Raw genomic sequence first — 17,145 nt, 5'->3', positions numbered from 1 at the left:
AATGAATTAAAAATTGAGCTATATTTGGAGAAATGTAAAGTGATTCAGCTTTACTCTGAATCAGTTTGTCCAGGAATTTTTTTAAAGGAATTTTGCTGATTTTGTGTAAAAACAATTGATTTGCAGAATAAGGCCTAGCAAAAAAGAACTGTGAAATGTTCATTAATAGAGTGTAGGGTTCTGCAAAATCTTTGCTAAATAATATATCCCTCTCATTTAAAAATGTTTTTCATATAGTTTCTAACAAGATTATGTAAAAATGTGGTCAGCGTTCATCTATCATGATTCAGTTTCTTAAATTTCATTCTGTAAAAAAATTTGGATTGTTTTCAACAGATGGTGGCCTGATGTGCTGGTCATAGGAGCAGACCTTAAAAATAATACTTAAAAAATTAAAATATTAAAACAACATTGTTGTTTTATTTTGAATATTTTAGGTGATAAAGTTAAATTCACTAAGATATACTAATGAAATTTAAGATGATATTAATTCATTTGAAATGGCAGGAATTTTTCTTAAAGTTAAATAAGAACCCAGAAGCATCCTTTCAAAACATTCCTGGTTGTATTATTTGTGGTTCTTGAAGGATATGTAAGCTGGTGTTACAGGAAAGCTTTTCTAAAGTTTCTTCAAGGTGTGTTTAGAAAAAAAAAAGTGTTTATGTGATTTAATAACTTTCTTAAGCTTCATTAAAACACTAACCTTTATTATCAAATGTCCGAGGAGTGGGGACTATGGCATAGGATCATATATTCTCAGGACACAGTGAACATTTGTGAATAACAGTAGACTTGGACACGATTTGGAAAATACTGGAATATAGGTGAATGCAGAAGTATCCTTTAATTATTTTCTTTTAGGCATTAAGGGACACATAAAAATATATTTGCTTCTCATTGAAACATCTTTTCTTATAAGGTTAAAGGTGTATTTAGAATAAGCAACCTACCACCCTAAGGACAGAAGGAGGCAATCAAAAATACTATAAGTCAAGGAAAAATAACTTTAGAAGTTATACCTAGAGAATAAATTGTTATACTTATGGTGAATGTCAATAAGGAGGTGCCTTCTCTCACAAGAATACTCATTTAGGATAGAGATCAAATATTAAACATGAGGGGAAGTCAGGAGATCCGACCACAGTCAACTCAAGAGACCCTAAAATTTGACTTTCTGTCAAAAAGAATTTTTCAATTTGAATTAGATATTAAAATTGCAACTTTAGCCTACAGAAGATGACAGAACATCAAAGCAATGACCCAGAGAAAAGCTAGTGGGTTTTCTTTTGTTGTTGTTTGTTAATATTTGGAGATTTAAATATTGGATTTCTACCTCATTTTCCCTCCATACATTCCATGCACAAAAAGTAATGTAATGGCAGGCATGTTTAATTCATGAGTGAGGGAATCGCATTTAGATGTTGTTTGCCAAATGGAAAAAAAAAAAAAACCAAACACAAAAGAAGCAGGAAAATCCAATAAAGCCTCCTAACAGAAGTGCACACAGTTAAAAGTGGTGGGGTGGGTCATCAGAACACTTTCTTCAATCAGTGTAACACAGATCGATTTGTACATTCATATCAGCAACTTAATTTGACATATTTCAAGGAAACATCATTCTTATATTAACTTATTTAGAGGTCATCCTCCTTTTAATATCATAAAAAATTTTGCTTCCTTCCATTAAAAAAAATTGCTGGTCAGAAAACCATGTAGCAAAATGAGTACTTTTAGACTGAATGGGATTTTGCTGAATGCATAATCTGTAAGGAAAAAAGAAAGCTTAAAAAAAAAAAGCAAAACTCAACAAAGTCATCTTCTTAGTAGATATCTATATATTTTACTGTGTCATTCAAATTTAATTGACAGCTGTGATTATTATGAAAAAAATAAAGGAAAAATAAAAATGATTGGTGCAACTCTTCTAGAATGACACCTGTCCATGCTTATAAAGCATCCAATTCAAAGGTCTACAAGATAAATAGGGCCAGCTCACAATCTACATATCCATCTGAGTGTCTCTTGCAAGGAGGAAGACATTTATTGGGACTTTGTATTTGCAGTGAGAGACAGCTTGCAATCAGCCTACTGCTTCTCTAGGTCTTTTAAGACATTGATGAAAAGGACAGAAATACGAAAACGAGAGAATGCATTTCAGGCCACTTTGAGACTAGAGAGCATGATAGGAGAACTTTAAGGAAAAGATAGGGATTTTCCTAGAAAAAGCCCTGAATCTTTTTTTTTTTTTTTTAAGGTTGGAGAAAGTTAAATGGACTGAGTGAAAAAATAAACTCACTAGAAAAATGATAGTCAACTTTCAATTGAATGTTTAAAATTTGATATAATGTCATAACTAAGAAGGACCTCAGAGGTCTATTAGGGCAGTGGTTCTCAGATTTTGGGTGCTTGTCAAAATACACATTCCTAAACTCCATCCCTAGAGATTTATTCATTCAATATAAACTTGTTGATTCCTGCTATCGTCTAGGCTCTGGGATAGTGGTGACTGAACCAAAATCATTGCCCTTTTAAATGTATGTTAATACAAGTGGTCCACAAATCATACTCTGAGAAACATACCCTTTTCCAACAATTTTGATATTGGAATTATCCTTATTTTGATACTAATTTTTCATAGCACCGTTAACCTTGGGATTCAAATGATGTATGTATAGTAAAATAAAATAGAAGAGTTTATTTCCCAGAATGAACAAGCAAAACTGGTCAGGGGCCCCCTCTGCAGTCAAGACAACTGGGTTACTTCCCGCTGCTATGTCACTTGGGGGAAATTAATTACTCTAAGCCTCAATGTCATCAATTGTGAAATAGGAATCACAAAGAGTACTTAACTTTTCAGTTGCTATGAGGATTAAATGAGCTAATATCTGTAGTGACTGGTATATGGTAAGCACTCAAGTAAATGTAAATTTTTATTATCTATCAGTTAATTACTGTGATTGTACAAGTTTTCTTATGAAGCCGCCACAGTGGATCTATCTGATCTAGTCGAATCGTGGAACTTCAGAGGTGGGAGAAATTTTATAGGTGGTGTGTTATGACAGTGTTTAAATCCTACTGGGGTGGGGTTGGGGTGCCCAGATCTAAAGTGCTGCAGGAACTCCATCATTGTTTTGAGCTGTTTTACCCAACAGGATTCCATATGCAATTTTAGTAGAAAAAAGTCCTGCTGTTAAGAAAAACTTGAAAACCACTGGCAATCCCAATCCCTCATTCTAAAGATGAGAAACTGAGAAAGGCAGTGATTTGTCCAACGTCACACAACAGCAGTTTGCGATAAGGTTAATGTAGTCACTAGGCTTCTTTGAAAAGAAGATTTAGAAATGAAAACATGTGTCATGATTGCCTCAAACAGTTTGCAGATTGAGTAAAAATACATAAAAGCAAAAATAAAACATCTCTATTCACTCAAAACCATTTGAAATGTGGACATTCTTTCTTTCTAGGTGAAATAGATTCCCAAATACCATACAGTGAATTTTCATTTTTCTGTAGGTGTAGAGAAGAACAGAGCTTTAAAAATAATTAAAAATTTAATTCTTAGGAATTATAAATTCCAACTATGGTAAAATTCAGACTAATTCTTAACAAGAATTTATTTTTCAAAATATCAAGAAAATATGGAATTTATTTAAAAAGAAAAACATACTTTTCATGTTGTCAAAATAAAGCAATATCATTCATACTTTCTATCTTGTTAGAACAGAAACTTTTAAAATCATAAATCTCAAGAAATGGTGTTCTGGTTAATGAGAACTCTTTATTTTAACCCCTGGTATTGAAAATATTAATATGTACTTGCCCATTTTGTTCTGTTTTAGGAATTGATAATGAACCTGACAATTTTTTTTTTTAATATATAGTAGAGACCCTTGCATTGTCTAGGATCTTTTTTCCTAATATGAATTCTTATTGTACAGTACTATGGATACGGGTATAAGAGGAGATTGTAAACTACAAGATTAAAAAAAAAAAACCTACCAAAATCTAAAGCCCTGATATGAGTTTATTGTGTTATTATTTGACCTATTTTTCTGAAAGGAGAAGGGATATCTTCTCTATTGAGGTTCTGGTTATTGAAAGTTTAATAATTATGAAGCCAATGACCTCCATTCTGTTTCACAAAGACCAGCTAAGGGATCATAAGAGATATTCATAGTGTCAAATTTAGCTCCTGGAAATGTTTGAATAATGTTAGAGATTATTGTAGTCTATGTTTTAAATTATATTTTTACAATATCAACAAAATTATTCTTTGAAAAAAACCCTTGTGTTTAATTACTAATTCACTCTAGAACTATATAAAATAAAATATAAAGAGCAAGACATAAGAACCAGTAATATTTACACATTTTTAATATGTTTCGTGTTAATACTCAATACGTTTTCCTTATGAATTGATTGCTTAAAAATGCATTTTTATATTCGTATGCTGGATGGTTTTCAATTTTCTGCTGCTTACTCTCCATTGGTTTCAGTGTTTGATGTTTCCCCATGTTTTGTGGGATTTAAAAGTTTGCATTTTCTCTTTTGGTTTCAAAATCAAATTGAATATCTTTACTTAAAATGAGTATATTAATAATTTGTCCAAAAAACTTCCACACCAGACTGTCTGGGGAGCCAACTGAGAGTGTTTGAATAGTAGGAATTCTTCTGAGGTAAAACAGATCATTTTGAACATTCTCTTGGTAGCAAGCACTGATTGAGAAGTACAAATATTAACTTAAAAAGTTCCACTATAAACAATTGCCAGTCACAATCTCATTTTAAAAGTAAGACTTACAAAATTTAATTTAATTCTAAAATTTAAAGGGACTAACGATTCTTTGTCAAATGTAAGTGAACATAAAATAAAATTTAGCAACTAATGATAAATACAACAGCTTAATACTTCCAGTTATTTAATAGTATAACTTAGAATAAGAATTGGTTCATGTTTAAAAGAAGGTCTATGACTTAAAGGAAGTTTCATGTTTTCAGATAGTAGAGGAGGAGAGTTTTACAACCAAGACCCACCCCAGAAGAAGTGCTTCTCCGTTCTGAATAGTCACATTGTGAGGCCAGACTGAGTAATTAGTTTTAATTATACCTTGCAACAATTAAATTATGACATAAATTTTTGATAACTCTCTGATTCTCAGAGAATGGCAAAAATTTATAGTTAACATACGATGAATCTTATCCAAAAGGAAATTTATTGCACAATAATGTGGATTGAATTTCATTTATAAAGCTTTTTTTTTTCCTTCTCAAACGATATAAATGATGATGATTAAAATTTTCCTTCTGGACTTAAACGGGGCACTAATTTTTTCTTCTGAATTTTAGTCTTAATGTTTTGATTCCTGCAGGTAAAGAGAAAGATATGTGGTACCATTCTCCATGCTAGATGGGAGAGACTGTTTAGAGTAATTGTGCAAAAGTTGTTCAGCAGTTCAACTATGGAAAGTCTTGAAATTTTAAAATCACAATTTTGGCTTTAATCTGATATTATTCAGCAATCTCCACATTCGTTAAACTGCAGAGAGAGGGGGAAGTAGTTAAGACTTCAACATCTTCTTTACTCTTGATTATAATTTCATATACTTAAACTTTAAATATGAATTGCTTTCCCTTTTTACACAAGTTATAAAAATAAGAGGCCCTGTTTACACAGTTCGCATTTTTATGAAATTTGCAGTTTGAAAAAAAAGCTTTTTAAAAAGTGGTAATTAATGCTCTTCTTGAATATGCTGTAACTTTAGAATTTTTTCTTTCTGAAATAGTTTCTGAATTTAACCCACTAAATATTTGAAGATAGAATTTTTATTTAGCACTAGAGTAAAACCTACTAAGGATTGAAGAAAAGGAAGTTTTTTTTTTCTGGTTCCACTTAATTTTCTTTGTATGTGGCACCCCCTTTATGACAGCTATCAATATTATATTTAAATTTTATATATTGACAAAATGCAATCTACCTCTGTAAGCATTGTGCCATTCAACAGTACTACTATTAAATTTACATACCACAGTTTAAATTACATCCATTTTAGGAATGGTAAAATGCTAAAACTCAAGTGTCTAACTGCCTTACTGGAATGAGTACAATTTACAAATACAATAATTACATTTTAAAACCATTAACAATATTACACCTAGAAGTAAATACTGTTAAGACGGGTCATCATGGTATTGTGTGAGGGAAATCATTGCTGAAAGTCATGGACGTTTCCAGCAGATATATCCCAAGTGCAGATTTTGGTTTGTTTCCATCAAACCAAAATTAAAACCTGTTTCTCATACAACAGTTCTCCATTATATGAATCCTCCAAATCCTTGCATAAGATTTTATTAGTTATCTGCCAAGTATTTTCCTGCAAAACAAAACAACATATCAGGAGGTTACCTGGTAGTTCCATAATGTGATTATGATATGGGCAACATTTTTATTCTATCTGCCCTACCCCTAGAACCCAAATACTGCATCTTATGGAGTGCAATACTAGTATAAAATATATACAATTTCTTAAGTTTTCAATTTCCCAGACCAGCTAGTTGCCTTTTCACATTTCCACGTATGAACACTTTGCAGAGGTTTGGGTTTTAGGATAGGTTGGGAGATTTGTTTCTGGATGTGGGAATCCAACTTGTTATGAGAAGAGTAACCATATAACCTGGGTCATTTTTGAGAGTGGAAGGGTTATAACTAATAATTACATGACTGCAGCGGGCATAAGAACCAGGACTTAGCCTGACAAGTCATTGATAAGTATAATCTCCCTAGTGTTGGAGACTCCTTCGCCAACAAACTATCATGTTGTGCCAAAAACCTGTCTCATGGAACCATATTCAGCTCATGGGCAACCACTTCTGATACCTGGCCTAGGTTCTTTAAGGTTGCTTATTTTAAAGTGAAAGATGGATCCTCTAGATTCCAGCTATGCCTGACAAATACAAAATCTATGAAGCCTTGTTGGAGAAAAAAAGTCTTCAGGTAAGAGGTAAATTCAGAGGCACATAGCATTTATTTTGTTTGTCAAAATAAAAACAGTAGGATTTACTCCATTAAATTAACCTCAGTGTATATATGTGTATATAATGTATATACTGGGAACAACTGGTCATTCCTACAGAAGAAACAGAACCAGATAAGTAGCCAGGGCCTTCCTAATTCTGACTTCCAGTTTATTATCTCATTTTTGCTTCATTCTACAATCGGTTTGTTTTCTAACTGGGATGAGAAATGGGGATTGGGAGTGAAGAAGAGGAAAAGAAAGAAGATGAGCAAATCAGACACTATTCCTTCTTGAGAGAGTAGCTAAGGCGACCTATTTTTGCAAATGAAAACCCACAGGATGCCCACTTACCTGCAGCAAACCTTTTCTTGATGAGTGAGAACCGATACCCTGCTCCAACAAGTTCAATGTCACATCCAGAAAGGGTGCTTCCTTCACTTGTGAACTGCACGACCAACGGGGAGGGTTTGCTTGGGCCTTCAGACAACTGAAATCTCGCCAATAAAGAACCCACCCCTATAAAAAGAGTATCATTACAAGATAGCAGTCAACACAACATGCTGGATATAGTTTTGGAAATTGTATTCAAAAGTTAACATACAAAATCTAACTTACTAGAAAACAGTATATGTTTCAGTGACAAAATGCTGATGAATAAAAGTTATGATGAAATATCATGAGGAACTTTTTTTGCACACTGATGAAAGTGTAATTCAACTAAATGGTACTTCAAAATTTGGAATCATGTTCCTTGGAAGGCAATGTTATTTTCCTAGTCAGAGGAAAGTGAGAAATACCTCAACTACCAGGGAGTGGAGATCTGACACAAAATGAAAACATGTCTCATTAAAAGCTCTTCTCTTTTTGAAGTATGGTCTGTTTGATGTGGGGTTGGGCAGAAAAGGGGAAGTAGAGGATTCACTGAGGAATTATTTGCTTTTTATTGGTTGAAATGAGTATACACCAAAGCAAAGTGAAATATTTTGCTTGCTTCTAACGCTGTATATTTTAATAGTTTTCTAATAACCTGAAAGTTATTTCAGCTTTATATATTAAATAAAGTAAGCCTGTGATTACATTACCTCCATTTTCTGACTTCTGAGAAATATCAGGAATCTTCCACAATATTCTTTGTTGTTCAGCATTCCTAAAAATAAAATAGGTAAAAGGCTTTTTTGTGTAGGCAAATGTTTTGTTTAATGGATACCATATTTTTTCTAGATAGTGTTAATTTAAAAAAATGGATCTTGACAATGTTAACTACAATTTAAGCATTATCTATGTATCTATCTATCATCTATCTATCTATCTATCTATCTATCTATCTATCTATCCATCCATCCACACATAAATTCTCTTTTTTCTGTTCCTTATTGTAACTAGCCACAACACTGTCAGATAGGAAAACATATAGAGGACAATGCAGTTAAATTTTTTGACACACCTACTTATCATAGACGGTAAGTCTTAATTCAGGAAACTTAAGTTTTAGCTGTCATATGGATGACTTTTTTTTAATGTTCTATTTTTTGCTTCTGACAATCCCATGGAAAAACTAGAATACTTTTTCTAAGAGAACTAGTTCTTTTTAACAGCTACTATCAGTACTCAGTGTCTCTTCAGTGGCTGTTCCCGTACCTTCTCTAGTGGTGCCTTTTTAACAGTCCAGAGGCTACAAAACAAAACCCTGCATTTCTCAGACGCCCCTGCAGTTAGGGTCCTAGACGCAGATTAGGGTCCACCAATTACAGGCACTGCTTGAGATTTGGAGGATGGAAGGGGGGCAGAGGCCCTTCTCCTGCCATATTTGTGGTTCTTTCCTGCTAGCCAGCAGCCTAACTGAGACGTGGGGATCTTCTCACAAAGTGCTGCCTGCAGTCCAGTCTCCAGTTGTGTGAGCGCCGAGAAGCAGTTAAGGCGGGCGGGTAGGGACTTTCTTATCCTTGGATCAACGTGGCAGTGGTGAGTTCTTGAATTCAATGGCTCCATGGGCAGCTTTCTGATTTCTCTGCTTCTTGGTTGTGGCAGAGGGAGCACCTTCCCTGGCGAGTCAGTTCTGCGGCGCTCTGGGACGCGTTCCTGGAGATCCAGTCGAAGGCTTATTCCTCTTGCACTTCCACTGTTGTGTGAGCATTTAATCCCTGTGTTAAATCCTTCTCTGCTTAAAATAACAGAACGGTTTCTGTTTCCTGCCCTGAACCCTGACACACAGGCCTGCTGGGATGTCGTCCTGTAGGAAATAAAAACGCTAAGAAGGCTGTGAGGCCTTTGCCCGGAAAGAGCCGTTTGGGAAAGAGAAAGGGGACTGGTGGCTCCTTACCAGACTGCGGGTGGGAGCACGGCCTGGAGCTTGGTTACTCCTCCATCTATGGGGACCAGGAACTGCACATTGTTGAGGGCTACGGCAGTTGTCATTGCATCCGTATTGTATTTGTAATCTATGCGCAGGTCAGTGCTGGCCGGCTCGCACCGCCAGTTCACGGCCAGGTTCAGAGGTGTGGACTGAATGCCCTGGGCAGACACCTTGCCAAACGACAGGAAAGAGAATATTTAAGGCTCAACTGTTAATCTGAAGCAAAGCCAGAAGCTGTGATTATCTCCCATAGGAAGGTTCTGAGCTGTCAAATGTCATCGTGTGGTTGGTGCTGCTCACAGGTGAGCTCTCTCAGTAAATAGCACCGTGAAGGGTGCCGTGTGAAAGGGAGCTGGGTGCTGCAGGGAAATTGTTACAGGTTAAAACCAAAACCAGTCGCTAAACTCTCTGTAGCACTTGAGAGTTTACAATGCACTTGGGTCAGGTAGGGAGGTGGTAGCACAGTGCTTAGGAGCTGAGGCCAAGGAGTTAGACAGTCTTGGAGGTGAGTTCTGACTGCCACTTACAAGCTCAGTGATCTTGGGCCAGTCACTAAACCTCTCTGAGTCTCAGTAATTTCTTCAGCTGCCAAATGGGAATTATAACAATAATATCTACCCATAAGCTTGTCAGGGAAGATCGAAGATATTTTATGTGAAACAGCATAGTGCCTCGCACTTAGTAAAGCATTAACATTTTCATACACATTACCTATTAATACTCTTATCATACTTTCGCTTCATAACACACCAGTGGGTGAGACGAAGCAGGTTACTGTCACTCCTTTGGGATTTGCCAAAGTGAGCCCTTGAACCCATATCCTCTAACTGGAAGGGGTACATTCTACCGTCTCCCGTCAATTCTAGTTAGAATCCACTGTGAGTTTGACCAAGGAAAAGCCGTGTTTGCAGAAGCAACAACATTGTCTTACCTAAAGACAATAATACCAACTTGATTTCTGGATCCACAGTGAAAAATTCGTAATGTTATTATTTCTCAACTATTCACTGTGATGATGAATAGCTTTAGGAGATTCTTCTTTTACCAGCACACTCACACCACGGGGGTTGTGTGGGTGATGTCTACACCCTTGGGGTTTTATTCAGAGTATGAGTTTTGCTGATTTTAAGTAAACAGCTCCCTCTAGGCCTAGCAATGCCTGCACATATGGACACCATGGGGAAGGGGCCTGAGGGCAGGCTGAGCTCATAAGGCAGCAGTGGTTGCTGCAGAAATAAGCCCAGATATGAGTTCTTGTATACAATGATAGGCATGGCTTTTGATGACAATTTTAGTTAGACTACCATTATACGTTTTTAAACTTTAAATGTTTTTTGCAGCATAATCATCTGCAAATGAACTTTGCTTTGGAAATACGTTATTTAAGGTAAATCAAAAGCAGAGCAGAGCAGACAGACCCCGTTTCTGCGCTCTGTCTCAGTGGTGGTTCTTGACTTCACAGTGGCTCCTCTCCCCAGTGATGGCGCTTTTTGGGTTTGTGTGGGTGTGTTTTTGATTGTCCCAGGCCCTGGGGGATGCTCCTGGTGACCAGAAACTAAACATGCTGAGATTTGAGGGCAATCCCACAAAAACCCTCCTTGTGCCTCCCACCCAATTCCTTGCATCCTTGGAAAACACCACCACCACAAATAAACAACAGCAAAAAGGATTCCTCAGAGCTCACTTTAAAACAAAATGGCGGGGCGCCTGGGTGGCTCAGTCGTTAAGCGTCTGCCTTCTGCTCAGGTCATGATCCCAGGGTTCTGGGATCGAGCCCCGCACTGGGCTCCCTGCTCCGCAGGAAGCCTGCTTCTCCCTCTCCCGCTCCCCCTGCCTGCGTGTCCTCTCTCACTGTGTCTCTCTGTCAAATAAATATTTTTTAAAATAAATAATAAATAAATAAATAAAACAAAATGGCAGGCCTAGGGCTACTTACATTTTACAAATACTTTGAAATATATTACGCTATTAGCTCCTCACAACAACCTACAAAATATCTAGGTAGGAATTGTTATTGTCCTTATTTGCTGATGAGGAAACAGAGGTTCAGGGAGATTAAGTGCCTAAAGTCAGTGGCCGGTAGGAAGCTGACTTAATTCCAGAATGCAGTTTCTTGCCTACAATTTAATACTTTACACCAACCTCAGGTTGCAATAGGTGAATTCGGTCTACTTCCTAGATTCACTTAATGACAAATATGGAGACTAAAAAAAAAAAAAAAAAAAAAAAAAATCCCACAGCATTTAAGAGTAAAAAAAAAATGTTTTTAATCAGAAGTGACAATGTAGACGTGTCTTTGTAATGAATGTTTGTGAAAGAAAACAAGTACAGGTTTATTTTTACCCCTCTGGGCATAAAGAACCATACATGTGCCTCAAAATTTAATTTCTCATTCAGGGAAACATTTTATTGGAGTTTGCTTTTCTTGCTCTTTTTCATTTCTCTCAGAAGCTTAAAGCAGTCACTAAATGTGTTTAAATGTTTTGGGGAAAAAAAAGTTAAATAAAAATGCATTTTTTATTATATTTTAATTATATAGGTGATGAATTTCTGTGGTATCATGTTTGTTCAGTATTATTGATAATGTCCAAAGCTTAGAGGATATTATGCTTACAGGACAAACATTCATTTGCATTTTTGTAAAATATTCCGTCATGTAGATACTTTACTTCTAGTGGCTTCCTTACAACAATATAAATAAGTGTTTTCCAACCCGGAGGGTATATTACCACCACAGTGAACTAGTTTACCAATATTTATAATCTCAATTATTGGAAGTTTCTGCAACTTCATTTTTGTAGTCTCCAAGTAGCCTTTTAAGTTTATTTTCTTAAAAATTATAGCTTTTAAGTTATATTAAAAGAAATGCTATTTTATTTACTTTTCTTTAATGTTAGACATGTTAGAATATACATTTATAATGTGAAAGAGACACCCCGACCATATGAATAGGCTTACCTGATATTTGAGCATGTCCACATTATAATATGTAGCCTGGGGTTTTTGTTCCGACACTTTCTTTAGGTGAGTCATCAAATTTGGCATGTTTACCCAGAATTCCTTGGTATTGGCATCATTTTGAGTATTATCGCTATTTAGTTGGGAAGAAAAAATTATTGAGTAGCATCTTGTGACAAATATCTACCAAAAGAAGCATCTTAGCAAATTGTCACCTGATTTCTATCTCCATCTTTGCCAGTCTGTAGAGATCGTATTATTAGCAGTAGTATGGTTTTAGTACAATTGCAGTTCTGAATGGCATTATATTACTAGATTAATACCCATAGGGAGGCATGATTGTATTGCTATGAATCTCAGTGAGTACCCAGTAATACCAACCAATCCTGATGATAATTGGTTGCTTTAAAGAGTGAATTATATATTAACCCAAACTTAATAGCCCTTTCTACATCACTAGTTTTCCTCTGAATTAGTCAGTTAATGCAATCAAGGAGCTGAGTACACTGATTTTTTTTTTTTTTACTTGACTTGAACAGTAGTTTCTCAGAAATTACTGAGTTAAATATTCGGCCAAATGTAAACACAGTCTATCTCCAACTGAGGGGAACAGGACGATACTAACGCTATCACGGTATTTCATTGAAGGACATCTAAATCATAAAACAGTCACTGCACTTACAAGATGATCCTGGAATGTGAATGATAATAATCACAGTGGTGAAAATAGAGAAGTGCAGTTTTGATGAATTCAGGAGTCTGGTATTCCTAGAAATTTGTTTTGCTCAGATGTCTGTCCACACGTCCTTCACCCAATGTATCTTGAAAATGCTTGTCTCAATGACAAAAGGAATCAGGCAAGAGTGTGAAAAGCCTCTGCTCACTTCCCACATAATGAGGAAACTGAGGGCCCAATGAATTCAGTAACCTGACATACGACTCACTTACTGAGTGACAACTAGAGGTTAAGAAGACAGAGGGTGATAATAAGAAGGTGATGTTGGCAGGGGTGCCTGAGTGGCTCAGTCAGTAAAGCTACTGACTCTTGCTTTCGGCTCAGGTCATGATCTCAGGGTTGTGAGGCTGAGTCCCCCGCTGGGCTCCATGCTGAATGTGGAGCCTGCTTAAGATTCTCTCTCTCAGGGCATGTGGGTGGCTCAGTCGGTTAAGCCTCCAACTCTTGATTTTGGCTCAAGTCATAATCCCAGGGTCATGAGATCAGCCTTGTGTCTGCTCCGTGCTCAGTGGGGAGTCTGCTTGAGATTCTCTCCCTCTCCCTCTGCCCCTCCCCTGCTCGTGCTCTCTCTCCTTCATATAAATAAATAAATCTATTTTTTTTAAAGATTCTCTCTCTCCCTCTCCTTCTGCTCCCCTGTCCCCAAATAAATAAAGTGATGAAGGCAGGTGAAAAGTAAGTTGCTATGATTCCACCTCCAAAAGTCAAACAAATTAGGAGAGTGAGTCATAAAAAAAATCAGGGCTTTCTTTAAAACTGCTACTGATCTGTTAGGAGGGAGTGGTTTTGTGGCCCAAATCTGAGTATGACCCATGTGGTTCTGCTGTGCCCTGGTATGGGTTGCTGAGCACAAAACAAAGCTCTCTAACTCTGTAACTCTGATGGAAAAGACTCCTGGCCCCTGAGACTTTGTTCCTGGTCAAGCTGGGCTAAGGATGCTGATGAGGGCTGTCTAAACTTTTATGACCTAAAAGCATCCAACTTACCCAGAGGCAGGAGATAAGAGTAATAGAAAGTCAGTGAAATTAAGTAATTTGCTTAAGGTTAACAGCAAATAAGTAAGGTGCCTAAAGCCTAAGTAACAGAGTCAGGATTCCAGCCCAGGTCAGTGGACCACAGGTCATACTTTCCCACTGTACCAAAAAGAGGTACAGAATTAATATCCAGCAACATGTCATTAATATGTACTAAGTAGATCTGAATAGCTGGGAAAATTTCAGTGACACTATTTTTTAAGGAAATGTATATTCTAAGTTTAATAACAAATTAAGCTTAGTCCCATACCTACAATAACTCCTCAGAGAACTTGCTTTAATAAATATTCAAGAAAGCTTTGCCAGCATCGAATAGAGATGTCAATTAGATAGAGATGCAATTCTTGAATGCAAGAGTTCAAGAAGTCTTGAAAATTCTTTAGTCTCATGATTGGTTTAGCAATTGTTCCTGAATTCTTTACAAGCAAACCCCTTTTGTTAGGGAAAAGTAGACGTAAACTTCCATTTGGTCTCTCTCGAGGGATTGCAAACCTAAATGTCTTCAGGTGCCGAGCTGTTATCCTAAATGGAGTCTTGCAGAACACATAAATGAGAGAATTGGCTGGGTCTAAGGCTTGTACTGCAACTGAGAATAATACTTGACTGTGTTGCCTTTTAAAAACTCGGGATAGTAGCGGTCATGGTGGAACCATCCTGCATAACAAGCCCTCAGAGATTCCATGACTGTGCTTACCTTACCAGTCACAGTCCTGACACAGTAATCAAATATTTAGGGTTTATAAGGTCCAAATGAATGAGGAGTGTTTGTTTTTGTTTTTTTGTCTTAGCAAATAACAATGTAAGGGTCTATATAGTGTTTTGCCAGACAAAAACATACTTAGAGTGTGATTTAACTCAATTCATAGGACTGATATATTAATATAAATGTAAAACTCTTGCAAATATGCCTAAAATCTTGGCCACGTGATGACCTGAAGATGCAACAAAAACTGTGACATTAGTCTCATTAATAAACAAACCAGTGAGATGGTGGCACATAATCCCTAATTGCAGCTGGAGGAATCTTGAAAAATAAAGTTAACTGGTTCAACTGGGTGTTGTACATTAAGTGGTGAATCACTAAATTCTACACCTGAGGTTAATATTACACTCCATGTTAACCAACTGGAATTTAAATAAAAACTTGAAAAAAATTAACTGGCTCAATGTGCGCATCAAAAGCAGGGAGGGAAACTTGAAATAAGAAGTTGCTGATTTCTAATCTTGATTTTTTTATGTTTATTTTTCATTTAATGGGTGACCATTTCCTTCCATACTTTTTTTTATTATTATGTTATGTTAATCACCATACATTACATCATTAGTTTTTGATGTAGTGTTCCATGATTCATTGTTTGTGTATAACACCCAGTTATACTTTTAAACCTGGAATCAAGTTTTCTAGTTAAACCATGGCAACGACCAAAGAGGGGAAGGTGATCTTCGTAAACACCTGAAAGACCTGTGACTGTTTTGTCACCACTGGAATGAAAAAGTCTCACTCAGTGAAGAAAGTGACTACGTTGGTCCTTCAATTCTAAATACCAACAAACTTTAGTCATTTCTTTTTTCTTTTCTTTCTTTTTTTTTTTAGAGAGAGAGCGCGTGCGTACATGTGTGCACGCATGAATGGGTGGGGGGGACACCAGGGGAGGAGAGGTAGAGGGAGAGAGAGAATCTTAAGCAGGCTCCACACAGGAAGCCTGCTTTCTCACAACCCTGAAATCATGACATGACTCAAAATCAAGAGTCAGTGGCTTAGCCAACTGAGCCACCCAGGCGCCCCAACCTTTAGTTATTTCTACATAAATATCCAGCTTGACTAAATTCTTTAAATCGTAGTTGAGTTGTTCATTCATTCAACAAATGTTAGTTAAGTCTTTACTGGATGCCAGGCGCAGTGGAAGATATCGAGGATGTGATGGTGATCTAAGAGCTGTGTTCCATTCCCGCATGGATTTTACAGTCTAGTGGGGGACATGGACGAATGAAGAAACAGAAATAAATGTATAATTATTAATTCTAGCAAGGGACAAAGGGGATGAATAGGGTACCTTGAGAGAGAACAACAAGAGTACATATTTAGTTTGGGGCTGGGGGCTGGGGGTGGAGAGGGAAGTGGAATAGTCAGGGGAGGCCAAGCAGAGCTGAGATCTGAAGGGTGAGTCAAGGTCAAGGTGCAGAGGGTTAGGAATAGTACTGGAGGCAGAGGAAGCAAGCACACAAATTCCTGACGTGGGAAAGGACTCCGCCTGTTCTTAAGACTGCCAGGTCTGGCTGGACCTACAAGGATTCTGAGGCAGGATGGTGGGAGCTGATAACAGAAAAGCAGGTGAGGGTAGATGACTCAGGGCTTCAAAGACAATTGTACTAAGTTCCCATTCTGGTACAGACGCAATGTGAAGCCACCTGAGGATTATGCATGGCGATCACCTGATTCACCTCAGGAAAAGTCATTCAGCTGCTGTGTAAAATATGTAGGCATGGGGCAAGATTGGGCGCAGAAAGGGAAGGAAGAAAGCCATTTCAGTGGTCCGGGAAAATGACAGTGGTCACTTGGACAGGGGAGGTCACAGTAAAGAGAAAAACATGGCCACTTTAGAGAGAGATTTTTAAGTATAATATCAGAACCTGATGGAGAGGAAGCTGTCAAGAATGACATCTTCTGTCTCATTCATTGCCAATAATTAACTTGTACAGCTGATCATTTTTAATAGCTTCATACATGTGTATGTTTGGGTGAATCTGCACGTATGTAGGTATGATAAAGCCATCATGTTCAGATGTAATAGTAGAAAATGTGAAAAAGTATATTTATACAAACCAACTCACATAAGCTTCTTTGAATATATGTAAAGTTCCATCGAAACAATTACCATGACCATGAAATTATATATCGCAAAAAAGACTTTCAAGCTCATGTGAAGAATAGCTCAGGGTTCACATATCATCTGATTTTAAAAGGTGCTACTACAACAAATGGATTTTATTCCTTTTATTGGGCTGATTTCCCACCATCCTTATCCACTGTTTACTGATGGTCAGTAAAAC

At 36.9% G+C, this 17,145-nt stretch overlaps 1 protein-coding gene across 1 annotated transcript in view; it reads right to left on the bottom strand.

Annotated features, from left to right (window-relative positions):
- Positions 1-5,034: 5,034 nt before the first annotated feature.
- The window catches only part of SGIP1 (SH3GL interacting endocytic adaptor 1), a 114,385-nt gene continuing 102,274 nt past the window's right edge, over positions 5,035-17,145 (bottom strand). The window contains exons 22-26 of the mRNA XM_044914332.1: positions 12,325-12,457; positions 9,334-9,536; positions 8,096-8,160; positions 7,365-7,529; positions 5,035-6,371 (exon numbers count right to left, since the gene is read on the bottom strand). Of these exons, the coding sequence (XP_044770267.1) occupies positions 6,349-6,371; positions 7,365-7,529; positions 8,096-8,160; positions 9,334-9,536; positions 12,325-12,457 (589 nt within the window). The 3' untranslated portion in view covers positions 5,035-6,348. The remainder of the gene's footprint in view (positions 6,372-7,364; positions 7,530-8,095; positions 8,161-9,333; positions 9,537-12,324; positions 12,458-17,145) is intronic.

This window comes from Neomonachus schauinslandi, chromosome 4 (genome assembly GCF_002201575.2).
Source record: "Neomonachus schauinslandi chromosome 4, ASM220157v2, whole genome shotgun sequence".
NCBI classification, from domain to species: Eukaryota; Metazoa; Chordata; class Mammalia; order Carnivora; family Phocidae; genus Neomonachus; species Neomonachus schauinslandi.
Note: the sequence above shows the minus strand (reverse complement) of the source record. Positions and strands in the feature narration are given on the sequence as shown.